The 13311-nt window shown below is 42.6% G+C and overlaps 1 protein-coding gene across 4 annotated transcripts in view; it reads right to left on the bottom strand.

Annotated features, from left to right (window-relative positions):
* The window catches only part of LOC137320412 (myelin protein P0-like), a 42478-nt gene extending 29395 nt beyond the window's left edge, over positions 1 to 13083 (bottom strand). For 2 of the 4 annotated variants that reach the window (XM_067982109.1, XM_067982110.1), the window contains exons 1-2: positions 12992 to 13083; positions 1061 to 1453 (exon numbers count right to left, since the gene is read on the bottom strand). In XM_067982109.1, coding sequence (XP_067838210.1) covers positions 1061 to 1453; positions 12992 to 13052 — 454 coding nt within the window. In that variant the 5' untranslated portion in view covers positions 13053 to 13083. Of the gene's footprint in view, positions 1 to 1060; positions 1454 to 10796; positions 10889 to 11751; positions 12059 to 12991 lie in introns of those variants that run through there. The other 2 variants (XM_067982111.1, XM_067982112.1) reach the window with 2 other exon arrangements.
* Positions 13084 to 13311: the final 228 nt, after the last annotated feature.

Here is a 13311-nt window from a genome sequence, read left to right as displayed (position 1 = left end):
CACGGTCGAGGGCCCTGTGAACCACAGTGGAGGGGTATCCTCAGTTGAGGAGAAAGGAAGACGTATCGGATATATCGGAAGCACTGGTGTGGAAGGTGGCATCATCGGAACAGATGTAACGGAGATGGAGAAACTGGGAGTAATGTGAGAAGTCATGTGAGACTATCACAGGTCTGTACACCCGACCAAGTGGTCTGTTCTCAATCACCTGCGAGACTCCGTTATTGCTGTTTGGGAAGATCTTTTAAAAGCTGAAGACCTTGAAAATCTGGACTTAATTCCAACTCTATAAACAGGTTCATTTTCCAGTGGTTCAGAAACAGGGAAGGTTTAGCACCAGCCTGGCACACAGAGACACTCTCGACCTTGCCCAGAGACACTGAAGTTTATTTTACTAATTTACTCCGCTCCTCTCCTGAATTGCTTGGCTTATGTCTTTGGCATCTAGATAACATCGGTAAGACCAAGGTAACATATTGCTAGACGAGGAAAGACCAAGTTCCATCTAGTTCACCTTCTACCATCCCGGTAGTTGCATGATACAACGGTAATGGAGTTGTTGACTATTCATGGCAATCAATCTCTATCAATGAGTCGACAACAGACCCAGACATGAGGCGAGGAAAACCCCCAGTGGTGGAGAGATTTGGGGAACATAGGTCCAAAGTCACCTGTTCCTCCCGAGCATGTTACACCCACCACACGTCATGTCTCAAATTACTCATATACTGTGTCCCAAAATGTTATTTTCTGAAAGAAATCTCTCTAATTTGTATTTGCCTCACCCAAATGGCCTTCCTAAGAGCACAAGCCTGGTCAATCGACTATTTGACTGTGGTGAGCATCACAGGCAAGTCCAATGTCTCATCCAATGTTCAAGAAACACCTTCCAGCAGGAGTCACTGGAGAGTGATCAGGAGCAGGAACCCCGGCCGATATCCCCTTCAAAGCCCGGGGCTGCTGAGAGCTTATTGATCTGTGGGGCTCAGGACCAGACCAGGTGGAGCCTTTACCCATTGAACTATTGGGGCAGGTACAGCCCCTGAACATTGTTCCTTACCTCTCACTCTCAGACTCATTAGTTCCAATGATTCAAAGTTGCCAATATCGAGGTCCACATGACACTTATAATAACCGCTGTCCATCTGGTTCAGTCCTTCCATCATTATCGAGGCATCGTTGTCGCTGAGATTCCCCACGAATCTGTATCGATTCCCGCCGTCCTTCTGTATCACATTCTCACACAGCTTACTCCGTGAATGGCCCAGACCATAATATATACAGTTAAAAGGAACGTGTCTGCTCAATGAGTCCTTTTTGAACCATATCACAGAGCCACTGACTGTACGACCAGGGAATGGGGCGGTAAACCTGCACGGCAAGACAGCAGACTGCCCTTCCTCAGCAATCACTTCATCCGGGCCACGCATTGTCCAATCATTATAATAATACTCTGTGGGGGGGGAGAGAGAGAGAGAGAGGGGCAATATTAAAACAGCACTGGGTCAGACATTAGTGTTTCGATAACATACTGTGAGACAATATACTGACTCTGATATACAGTGACAACGGATATAACATCACATGGTCAAATTGGGATGGTTTATACTTGGAGAGTGGACATTGTGGAGTGAGTTACAGGCTGGAGTCTAATCGAGGGGTTCGGGTGGTTTATTTATAGAATAATGGATAACTGGGAGTGAGTTACAGGCTGGAATCTAATCGAGGGGTTTGGGTGGTTTATAAAAAGAATAATGGAGACCTGGGAGTGAGTTACAGGCTGGAATCTAATCAAGGGGTTCGGGTGGTTTATATATAGAATAACAGATAACTGGGAGTGAGTTACAGGCTGGAGTCTAATCGAGGGGTTCGGGTGGTTTATATATAGAATAATGGAGACCTGGGAGTGAGTTACAGGCTGGAATCTAATCGAGGGGTTCGGGTGGTTTATATATAGAATAATGGAGACCTGGGAGTGAGTTACAGGCTGGAGTCTAATCGAGGGGTTCGGGTGGTTTATATATAGAATAATGGAGACCTGGGAGTGAGTTACAGGCGGGAATCTAATCGAGGGGTTCCGATGGTTTATATATAGAATAATGGAGACCTGGGAGTGAGTTGCAGGCTGGAATCTAATCGAGGGGTTCGGGTGATTGATATATTGGGATTGAGAATCCAGTCCTGATGCAGTGACAGTGGGACCTTGTTCTTCAGACACAGTGCTCTCTGATGACCTCAGGTTATAATTCAGGATTAGTTCATTTACATCTGAAACAACAGATATTCTAATTGAGGATTAAATGATTTGACTATTTCCTCTGATGGAGGAGTCCAGAAAAAGGGGCATAAACTTTAAATTAGAACTCGGCCGTTCAGGGGTGATGTCAGGAAGCACTTCTTCACACAAAGGGGAGTGGAATCTGTTTCCACCTTTTCAGGTGGTGCGTTCCAGATATTAACAACCCTCTGTATGAAAAAAATTCTCCTCATTTCCCCTCTCGTTCTTTTGCCAATTATTTTAAATCTGTGATCTCTGGTTACTGACCCACTTGCCAGAGGAAAAGGTTTCTCCTTACTTGCACTGTTAAAACCCCTCATCATTTTGAATACCTCTATTAGGTCTCCCCTTAACTGTCTCTGTTCTAAGGAGAACAATCCCGGCTTCTCCAGTCTCTCCACATAACTGAAGTCCCTCATTCCTGGTTTCATCCTGGTAAATCTCCTCTGCACCCTCTCCAAGGCCTTGACATCCTTCCGAAAGTGCGGTGCCCAGAATTGGACACAATACTCCAGCTGAGGCCCAACCAGTGATTTGTAAAGGTTTAGCACAACTTCCTTGTTTTTGTATTCAATGCCCCTATTTACAAAGCCAAGTATCCCATACGCTTTCATAACCGTCTAATCAACTTGCCGTGCCATCTTCCATGATTTGTGAATATGCACCCCCAGGGCCCTCTGCTCTTGCACCCCCCTCAAAATAGTATCATTTAGATTTTACTGCCTCTCCATGTTTTTCCTCCCAAAGTGCATCACTTTACACTACTCTGCATTAAATTGCACCTGCCGTGAGTCTGCCCATTTCACCAGTCTGTCTCTGTCCTTCTAACGTCCTTCTGCTGCTATCCTGCTCACTATTTACTACGTTGACAAGTTTTGTAACACCCGCAAACTTCGAAATTGTACCCCCTATACCAAAGTTCAGGTCATTTATATATAACAAGAAAAGCAATGGTCCTAATACCGACTCCTGGGGGATCCTTCTGCATACTTCCCTCCAGTTAGAAAAACATCCATTCACCACTACTCTCTGCCTCCTATCCTTTAGCCAATTACATACCCAAGTTACTGCCATCCCTTTAATCCCATGTGCTTCTATTTTCCGAATAGAACATAAGAACATAAGAAATTGGAGCAGGAGTAGGCCAATCGGCCCCTCGAGCCTGCTCCGCCATTCAATAAGATCATGGCTGATCTGATCCCAACCACAAATCTAAAGAACACAAGAAGTCGGAGCAGGACCCGGCCACATAGCCCCTGGGCCCTCTCCGCCACCCACAGGGCATTGACCGATCCGAACTCAGCTTCATGTCCAATTTCCTGCCCGCTCCCCATAACCCCTAATTCCCTTTACTTCTAGGAAACTGTCTATTTCTGTTTTAAATTTATCTAATGATGTAGCTTCCACAGCTTCCTGGGGCAGCAAATTCCACAGACCTACCACCCTCTGAGTGAAGAAGTTTCTCCTCATCTCAGTTTTGAAAGAGCAGCCCCTTATTCTAAGATTATGCCCCCTAGTTCTAGTTTCACCCATCCTTGGGAACATCCTTACCGCATCCACCCGATCAAGACCCTTCACAATCTTATATGTTTCAATAAGATCGCCTCACATTCTTCTGAACTCCAATGAGTAGAGTCCCAATCTACTCAACCTCTCCTCATATGTCCGCCCCCTCATCCCCGGGATTAACCGAGTGAACCTTCTTTGTACTGCCTCGAGAGCAAGTATGTCTTTTCTTAAGTATGGAGACCAAAACTGTATGCAGTATTCCAGGTGCGGTCTCACCAATACCTTATATAACTGCAGCAATACCTCCTTGTTTTTATATTCTATCCCCCTAGCAATAAAAGCCAACATTCCGTTGGCTTTCTTGATCACCTGCTGCACCTGCATACCAACTTTTTGATTTTCTTATGTCTGTTATGTGGCACTTTATCAAAAGCTTTCTGAAAGTCCATATACACAACATCTACTCCACTACCCTCATCAACCCACTCCGTTACTTCATCAAAGAACTCAATCAGGTTAGTCAGACACAATTTGCCTTTAACAAATCTGTGCTGCTGTCCCTTATTAACCCATGTTTCTCCAAGTGAGAATTAATTTTGTCCTTGACAATGGATTCTAGTAGTTTTCCCACCACTGACATTAGACTGACTGGCCTGTAGTTACCAGGTTTATCCCTCTCCCCTTTTTTGAACAAGGGTGGAACATTTGCAATTCTCCAGTCCTCTGGCACCACTCCCATATCCAAGGAGGATTGAAAGATTGTGGTCAGAGCTTCTGCTATCACCACCCTAGATTTCCTCTGCAACCTGGGAAGTATCTCATCTGGACCGGGTAACTTGTTAATGTTGAGTGTTGCCAACCCATTTAGCACCTCCTTTCTATCTAATTTTATCCTATCCAATATCTCAACTCCCTCCTCCTTTACTGTGACATTAACTTCATCCTCTTCTTTTGTGAAGACAGATACAAAGTCATTCAGTATCTCAGTCATGCCCTCTGCCGCTACAAGAAGATTTCCTTCTTTGTCCCCAATGAGACCCACCATTCCTTTAACTATTCTTTTAGTTTTTCGATGTTTATTAAAGATTTTTGTGTTCAGACTTATATGACCCGCTAATCTTTCTTCATACTCTCTCTTTGCCCTTCTTGTATCCTTTTTCAGTTTTCCCTGCACTCTTTGTATTCTGCCCGGTTTTTGACTGTAATCTGGACCTGACATTTGTCATGAACCTCCTTTTCCTGTTTTATTTTAACTTCTATTTCCTTTGTCATCCAGGGAGCACTATCTTTAGATGTTCCATCTTTCCTCCTTATAGGAATATGTTTGGTTTGTACCCGAACTATCTCCATCTTGAAGACCTGCCATTGTTCATTTACTGTTTTCTTGGTCAGTCTTTGTTTCCAGTCCACCTGTGCTCGATCCCTTCGCAAATCACAGAAATTGGCTCTCTTCTAGTCAGGTATTTTTACGTTTGATTTTTCTTTGTCCCTTTCCATAACTACTTTAAACCTAATTAGATTATGATCACTATTACCCAGATGTTCTCCCACTGAAACACACTCGAATTACCCGACTTCATTCCCCAGATCCAGCACTGTTTCCTTCTTCATTGGGCTAGAAACACACTGATTAAGAAAGTTCTCCTGTACACATTTTAGCAATTCTTAACCCTCCTTGCCCTTTCCACTGTTTTTTCCCCAGTCTATATTAGGGTAATTGAAGTCACCTATAGCTGCTCTATTATTGTTACATTTCTCTGAAATTTGCCTACAGATTTGCTCCTCTATCTCCTTCTCACTATTTGGGGGTCTGTAGTGAACACACAGCAATGTAACAGCTCCTTTTCTGTTCCTTAACTAACCAAATAGATTCAGTCTTTGAGCCCTCTAGTATATCGTCCCTCTGTAGTACTGTAATATTATCCTTGATCAATACTGCCACCCCCACCCCCTTTCTCTTTTCTTTTCCTGTCCCTCCTGAATATATTGTAGCCAGGAATGTTAAGTTCCCATTCCTGCCGATGTTTAAGCCAGGTCTCCGTTATAGTCACTATATCACAACCCCATGCAGCAACTTGTGCCTGCAGCTCATCAACATTATTTGTAACACATTAACACACTCGTATTATTTGTAACACATTAACACGCTTGTATTATTTTTAACACATTAACGCACTCGTGTTATTTGTAACACAATTAACACACATGTATTATTTGTAACACATTAATACATTTGTATTATTTGTAATACATTAACACGCTTGTATTATTTGTAACACATTAACACGCTTGTATTATTTGTAACACATTAACACACTCGTATTATTTGTAACACATTAACACACTTATATTATTTGTAACACATTAACACACGTATTATTTGTAACACATTAATAAGAACATAAGAACATAAGAAATTGGAGCAGGAGTAGGCCAATCGGCCCCTCGAGCCTGCTCCGCCATTCAATAAGATCATGGCTGATCTGATCCCAACCACAAATCTAAAGAACACAAGAAGTCGGAGCAGGACCCGGCCACATAGCCCCTGGGCCCTCTCCGCCACCCACAGGGCATTGACCGATCCGAACTCAGCTTCATGTCCAATTTCCTGCCCGCTCCCCATAACCCCTAATTCCCTTTACTTCTAGGAAACTGTCTATTTCTGTTTTAAATTTATCTAATGATGTAGCTTCCACAGCTTCCTGGGGCAGCAAATTCCACAGACCTACCACCCTCTGAGTGAAGAAGTTTCTCCTCATCTCAGTTTTGAAAGAGCAGCCCCTTATTCTAAGATTATGCCCCCTAGTTCTAGTTTCACCCATCTTTGGGAACATCCTTACTGCATCCACCCGATCAAGACCCTTCACAATCTTATATGTTTCAATAAGATTGCCTCTCATTCTTCTGAACTCCAATGAGTAGAGTCCCAATCTACTCAACCTCTCCTCATATGTCCGCCCCCTCATCCCCGGGATTAACCGAGTGAACCTTCTTTGTACTGCCTCGAGAGCAAGTATGTCTTTTCTTAAGTATGGAGACCAAAACTGTATGCAGTATTCCAGGTGCGGTCTCACCAATACCTTATATAACTGCAGCAATACCTCCTTGTTTTTATATTCTATCCCCCTAGCAATAAAAGCCAACATTCCGTTGGCTTTCTTGATCACCTGCTGCACCTGCATACCAACTTTTTGATTTTCTTAAATAATACATTTGTATTATTTGTAATACATTAACACACTCGTATTATTTGTAACACATTAACACACTCATATTATTTGTACTACATTAACATACTCGTATTATTTGTAATACATTAACACATTTGTATAATTTGTAACACATCAACACACTCGCATTATTTGTAACACATTAACCCACACGTATTATTTGTAACACATTAACACACTTATATTATTTGTAACACATTAACACACAATATTATTTGTAACACAATTAACACACATGTATTATTTGTAACACATTAATACATTTGTATTATTTGTAATACATTAACACATTTATATTATTTGTAACACATTAACACACTCGTATTATTTGTAACACATTAACACACTCGTATTATTTGTAACACATTAACACACTTATATTATTTGTAACACAATTAACACACGTATTATTTGTAACACATTAATACATTTGTATTATTTGTAACACATTAACACACTCATATTATTTGTAATACATTAACACACTCGTATTATTTGTAATACATTAACACACTTGTATTATTTGTAACACATTAACACACTCGTATTATTTGTAACACATTAACACACTTATATTATTTGTAACACATTAACACACTCGCATTATTTGTAACACATTATCCCACACGTATTATTTGTAACACATTAACACACTTATATTATTTGTAACACATTAACAGACTCGTATTATTTGTAACACATTAACACACTTATATTATTTGTAACACATTAACACACAATATTATTGTAACACAATTAACACACATGTATTATTTGTAACACATTAACACACGTATTATTTGTAACACAGTAACACACATGTATTATTTGTAACACATTAACACGTATTATTTGTAACACATTAACACACATTAATTATTTGTAACACATTAACACACTCGTATTATTTGTAACACATTAACACACTCGTATTATTTGTAATACATTAACACACAAGATTATTTGTAACACAATTAAAGCACATGTATTATTTGTAACACATTAACACACATGTATTATTTGTAACACATTAACACATGTATTATTTGTAACACATTAACACATGTATTATTTGTAACACATTAACACACGTATTATTTGTAACACATTAACACACTCCTATTATTTGTAACACATTAACACACACGTATTACTTGTAACACATTAACACACTCCTATTATTTGTAACACATTAACACACTCATATTATTTGTAACACATTAACACACTCGTATTATTTGTAACACATTAACACACTCATATTATTTGTAATACATTAACACACAATATTATTTGTAACACATTAACACACATTAATTATTTGTAACACATTAACACACTCGTATTATTTGTAAGACATTAACACACAAGATTATTTGTAACACAATTAAAGCACATGTATTATTTGTAACACATTAACACACTCGTATTATTTGTAACACATTAACACACTCGTATTATTTGTAACACATTAACACACTCGTATTATTTGTAATACATTAACACACAATATTATTTGTAACACAATTAACACACATGTATTATTTATAACACATTAACACACATGTATTATTTGTAACACATTAACACACGTATTATTTGTAACACATTAACACACATGTATTATTTGTAACACATTAACACATGTATTATTTGTAACACATTAACTCATGTATTATTTGTAACACATTAACACACATGTATTATTTGTAACACATTAACACACTCATATTATTTGTAATACGTTAACACACAATATTATTTGTAACACAATTAACACACATGTATTATTTGTAACACATTAATTCACGTATGTGTAACATATCAAAGTTTGCAGATGATACAAAGATGGGAGGGAAAGTGGAGAGTGAGGAGGACATAAAAAACCTACAGGGGGATATAGACAGGCTGGGTGAGTGGGCGGAGATTTGGCAGATGCAATACAATATTGGAAAATGTGAGGTTATGCACTTTGGCAGGAAAAATCAGAGAGCAAGTTATTATCTTAATGGCGAGAAACTGGAAAGTACTGCAGTACAAAGGGATCTGGGGGTCCTAGTGCAAGAAAATTAAAAAGTTAGTATGCAGGTGCAGCAGGTGATCAAGAAGGCCAACAGAATGTTGGCTTTTATTGCTAGGGGGATAGAATATAAAAACAGGGAGGTATTGCTGCAGTTATATCAGGTATTGGTGAGACCGCACCTGGAATACTGCATACAGTTTTGGTCTCCATACTTAAGAAAAGACATACTTGCTCTCGAGGCAGTACAAAGAAGGTTCACTCGGTTAATCCCGGGGATGAGGGGGCGGACATATGAGGAGAGGTTGAGTAGATTGGGACTCTACTCATTGGAGTTCAGAAGAATGAGAGGCGATCTTATTGAAACATATAAGATTGTGAAGGGGCTTGATCGGATGGATGCGGTAAGGATGTTCCCAAGGATGGGTGAAACTAGAACTAGGGGGCATAATCTTAGAATAAGGGGCTGCTCTTTCAAAACTGAGATGAGGAGAAACTTCTTCACTCAGAGGGTAGTAGGTCTGTGGAATTTGCTGCCCCAGGAAGCTGTGGAAGCTACATCATTAAATAAATTTAAAACAGAAATAGACAGTTTCCTGGAAGTAAAGGGAATTAGGGGTTATGGGGAGCGGGCAGGAAATTGGACATGAATTTAGATTTGAGGTTAGGATCAGATCAGCCATGATCTTATTGAATGGCGGAGCAGGCTCGAGGGGCCGATTGGCCTACTCCTGCTCCTATTTCTTATGTTCTTATGTTCTTATGTAACACATTAACACGTTCATATTATTTGTAACACATTAACACACATGTACTATTATTAACACATTAACACACTCATTATTTTTAACACATTAACACATATTATTTGTAACGCATTAACACACATGTATTATTTGTAACACATTAACACACATGTATTATTTGTAACACACATGTATTATTTGCAACACACTTATTATTTGTAATGCAATTAACACACATGTATTATTTGCAACACATTAACACACATGCATTCCAACACCATGTCAGTTGGCTTTGTTTTTTTCCTCCATCTAATTCCTGTTTGTTCTACACTATTCTTTACTGTTGTTGTTTGTCCCTCCTCGTTTTCTATGCCTTTTGTCTCTCCTCTCTGTTGCTACGTCCTGGTTCCCCTCCCCCTGCCCAACTGAGGCTGGGTTAATTGAAAACTTTGAAACTGTGTCTGATAGGTTTTTGGTGGGTAAGGCGCCCAAGGCGGATAGATGCAGTTAAAATACAGATCAGCGATGATCTAATTGAATGGTGGAACAGGCTGGAGGGGCTGAATGGCCTCCTCCTGTTCCTATGTTCCTATGCAGACGTAGGGAGCTACAGGGCCATGGAGGGATTTATAGACAAGGAAAAGAGTTTTAAATTGAATGTGTGCGGGGATGGGGAGCCAGAGAAGGTCAGTGGGTGACACACACAGGCAGACCAAAATAAGTGGCAGGAAGAGACCAGCTGGTCCATCAAAGCTGCCCCACATGGAGCATCGTGTCTAGACACTTCCTTCTCCCCCCTCCCCCCGCCACCGCCCCCTCCCCCACAGCCCCCACCTCACACCCACCCCCCCCAACCCACTCCGCCTCCATGTAATCTCCAGGGATTGGCAAAAAACAACACATAAAGAAACCCAGGACCAATAAGGAATGTTTCTCTCTGACCCCTTCAGGCGATCAAAACCAGTCCAGGAAATCACATGGACAATATTTACGTTAACTGGTAAATCGCTTACCTTTAATGATCTGTGATCTCTGCCCCAGCCGAGAACTGGTCCAGCTCCCTCTTGAATGCGTGCAGAGAGTCAGCACACACCACACAAGGCTGACAACACATTCCAAAGGTTCACTACACTCTGGGAAAAGAGGAACTGTCTAATATGCAGCCTATTCCTCATCTTGCTTAGTTTAAATACACGACCACTGGTCCTGCACAATCTGTCAAACTGGAATAATCTTTCAATGGGAACACAATCCAACCCTTTCATTCTTTTATAAACCTCTATCAGGTCGCCTCTCAGTCTCCGCTGCTCGAATATATATAGGCTCAGCTCCCTAATCTTATCTGAGTAACTAAGTTCCTTTAAACTGGGAATCAATCTTGTGGCTCTCCTCTGAACCTTTTCCAAGGTCACTATATCACCCACCATGCGAGGGGACCATACCTGGACGCAGTAGTCTTGATGGACAGGAGAGGAGCAGCAGAGTTTTAGACAGGTTGGACTTTACGAAGAAAGGGAGATGGGAGGCCATGTTCGTAGCCTGGTCAACCAAATTCAGGCACAGCTCAGCCTGGAGAAACACAGTGCGTTTCGGCTCTGGCCCAGCACTGGTGCCGAGGGGGACCGGAAAAATCAGCCCCATTCAGCCCAAAAAGGCCAGGCCTGCGAGGCGCCTGCTCTCCGACTGCTGCTGACCCCACCAAAGTTCGCAGGGTCAAGGGGCAGGGGTCGCATAAAGCAGGCGTGGTCACATCTAGGGCTCCCTCCGTGTGAGTGACTGGTGGGGTGGGGGGGTGGGGTATTGCCCCCTGACCCCGAAACAATCTGTGAGCACCCTCCTCACAGACCGCCCCACCCACCTTTGTAAGGGGGGGCTCCTCTTATATAAATAAAAGGAACCCTCTCATCGTTGAGAGTTCTGGCCCCGATCCCTGCCTTCCCGTCTCCCCCACCGCCTGGTGAGTCTCACCTGGGCTGTGATTGGAGGCTGGGTTGCCTTTTACCCCTCAGCGTAACGGCCTCCTGCGTAATGCCCGGTCCCTCGTAGGCTTGAGGTTGCGGAAACGCCCAGAAATTGTCACATTGCTGTTTGTGGGATCTTGCTGTGCGCAAATTGGCTGCTGCGTTCCCCTACAGTACAACAGAGACTGCACTTCAAAACTACTTCATTGTCTGTAAAATGCTTTGGGAGTTCCTGAGGTTGTGAAAGGCGCTCTATAAATACAAGTCATTCTTCCTCTTTTAGCGTTGGGAGTTCCTGCCCCTTTTGACGTGGCTGCCCAAGTAACAGGGAATAGATTGTTCCTCCCCTTACGAGGCCCTGCAGGAACTCTGAGTTACAACAGGAGAATGGCAGATCCCCTGAGGGATTGTGGCCCTGTGGTCTTCAGTGCGGCCGTAAAGTGTGGTTGTCGGGGTTCTGGGGCCAGGTACTGACCAGACTCGAGTTCCGGGTCTCTCAGTATCTGGGGCCTACCTGGACCTGCAGGTTAAACGTCCCAACATAGACATTTCTTTCCTTCCACTAATTACATTAACTTTTCGAAGAACAGAAGAGCCTTTCACTTTCTATCAGTAAAAGCGGGAGATGCTGAGGACTTGCTGGATGTTGTCGGGTGGAGTGAAGAAAGTTTTCACCTCATGAAGGGAATGGGGAGACAACAGGCCCAGAAGCTCCGCCCTGCTCAACGGAAATCAAAAATCAATTCTCAGCAAAACCCAAGCAGCCCAAGGCAGCGACGCCTGCTCAAATTATATACGTGTCTGGACATCAGAATTAGGCATTGGTTGCAATGCTGCCTGTAGTTGAATGGCCTGCGGAGATGAAGAACGGTCACTTCGGAGAGGTACCAGAGACCTCTGGTATCAGGAACCCTACACTGGCGAGGAGTCGGCGCCTTCAGGGGTGAAGAGGGGAGACCATTGGCAAGGAAGAAGACACACTGAGACAGCCGCCTATACCAGCTCTCAGCTCCCCCTTCCACCTCCAATATCTCCACCACCCTTGACTCCCCGGCCATTCAATGACTAACCACGCTCCCCCTGTGTCTCGCTAAAAACCTGACACTCGCTCCACCTCTCCCCGAGTCTCTGACTCTGCCCGTCGCTCCCCTGGACCTTCACCCGCTCACGGCCCTGCGGTGAAACGATAAAAAGGGCAGTTTGTGCAACGAATTAAATTTGAACAGTTCTTATTGGAAAGCACCTACCGTAACCCCTTCCCGAGACCCACAGCAGGACTGTGGAAAGACAAACGTAGAGAGAACTCATTGCTGACTCTTCGATGTTTGGTCCTTCTCACTCGCTGCTTTTTGACACTGAAATACACAAGTTCCTCAAAGCGTCCCTTCACTTCCTGTGAAATTCCCCCAAAAACCGATGATCGTTCTCACCAAATTCAGGGGCAAACAGGAAGTTTTTTTTAATTCATTCACGGGATGTGGGCGTCGCTGGCGAGGCCGGCATTTATTGCCCATCCCTAATTGCCCTTGAGAAGGTGGTGGTGAGCCGCCTTCTTGAACCGCTGCAG

This window comes from Heptranchias perlo, chromosome 4 (genome assembly GCF_035084215.1).
Source record: "Heptranchias perlo isolate sHepPer1 chromosome 4, sHepPer1.hap1, whole genome shotgun sequence".
Lineage (NCBI taxonomy): Eukaryota > Metazoa > Chordata > Chondrichthyes > Hexanchiformes > Hexanchidae > Heptranchias > Heptranchias perlo.
This window is presented reverse-complemented; position numbering and strand designations above follow the sequence as displayed.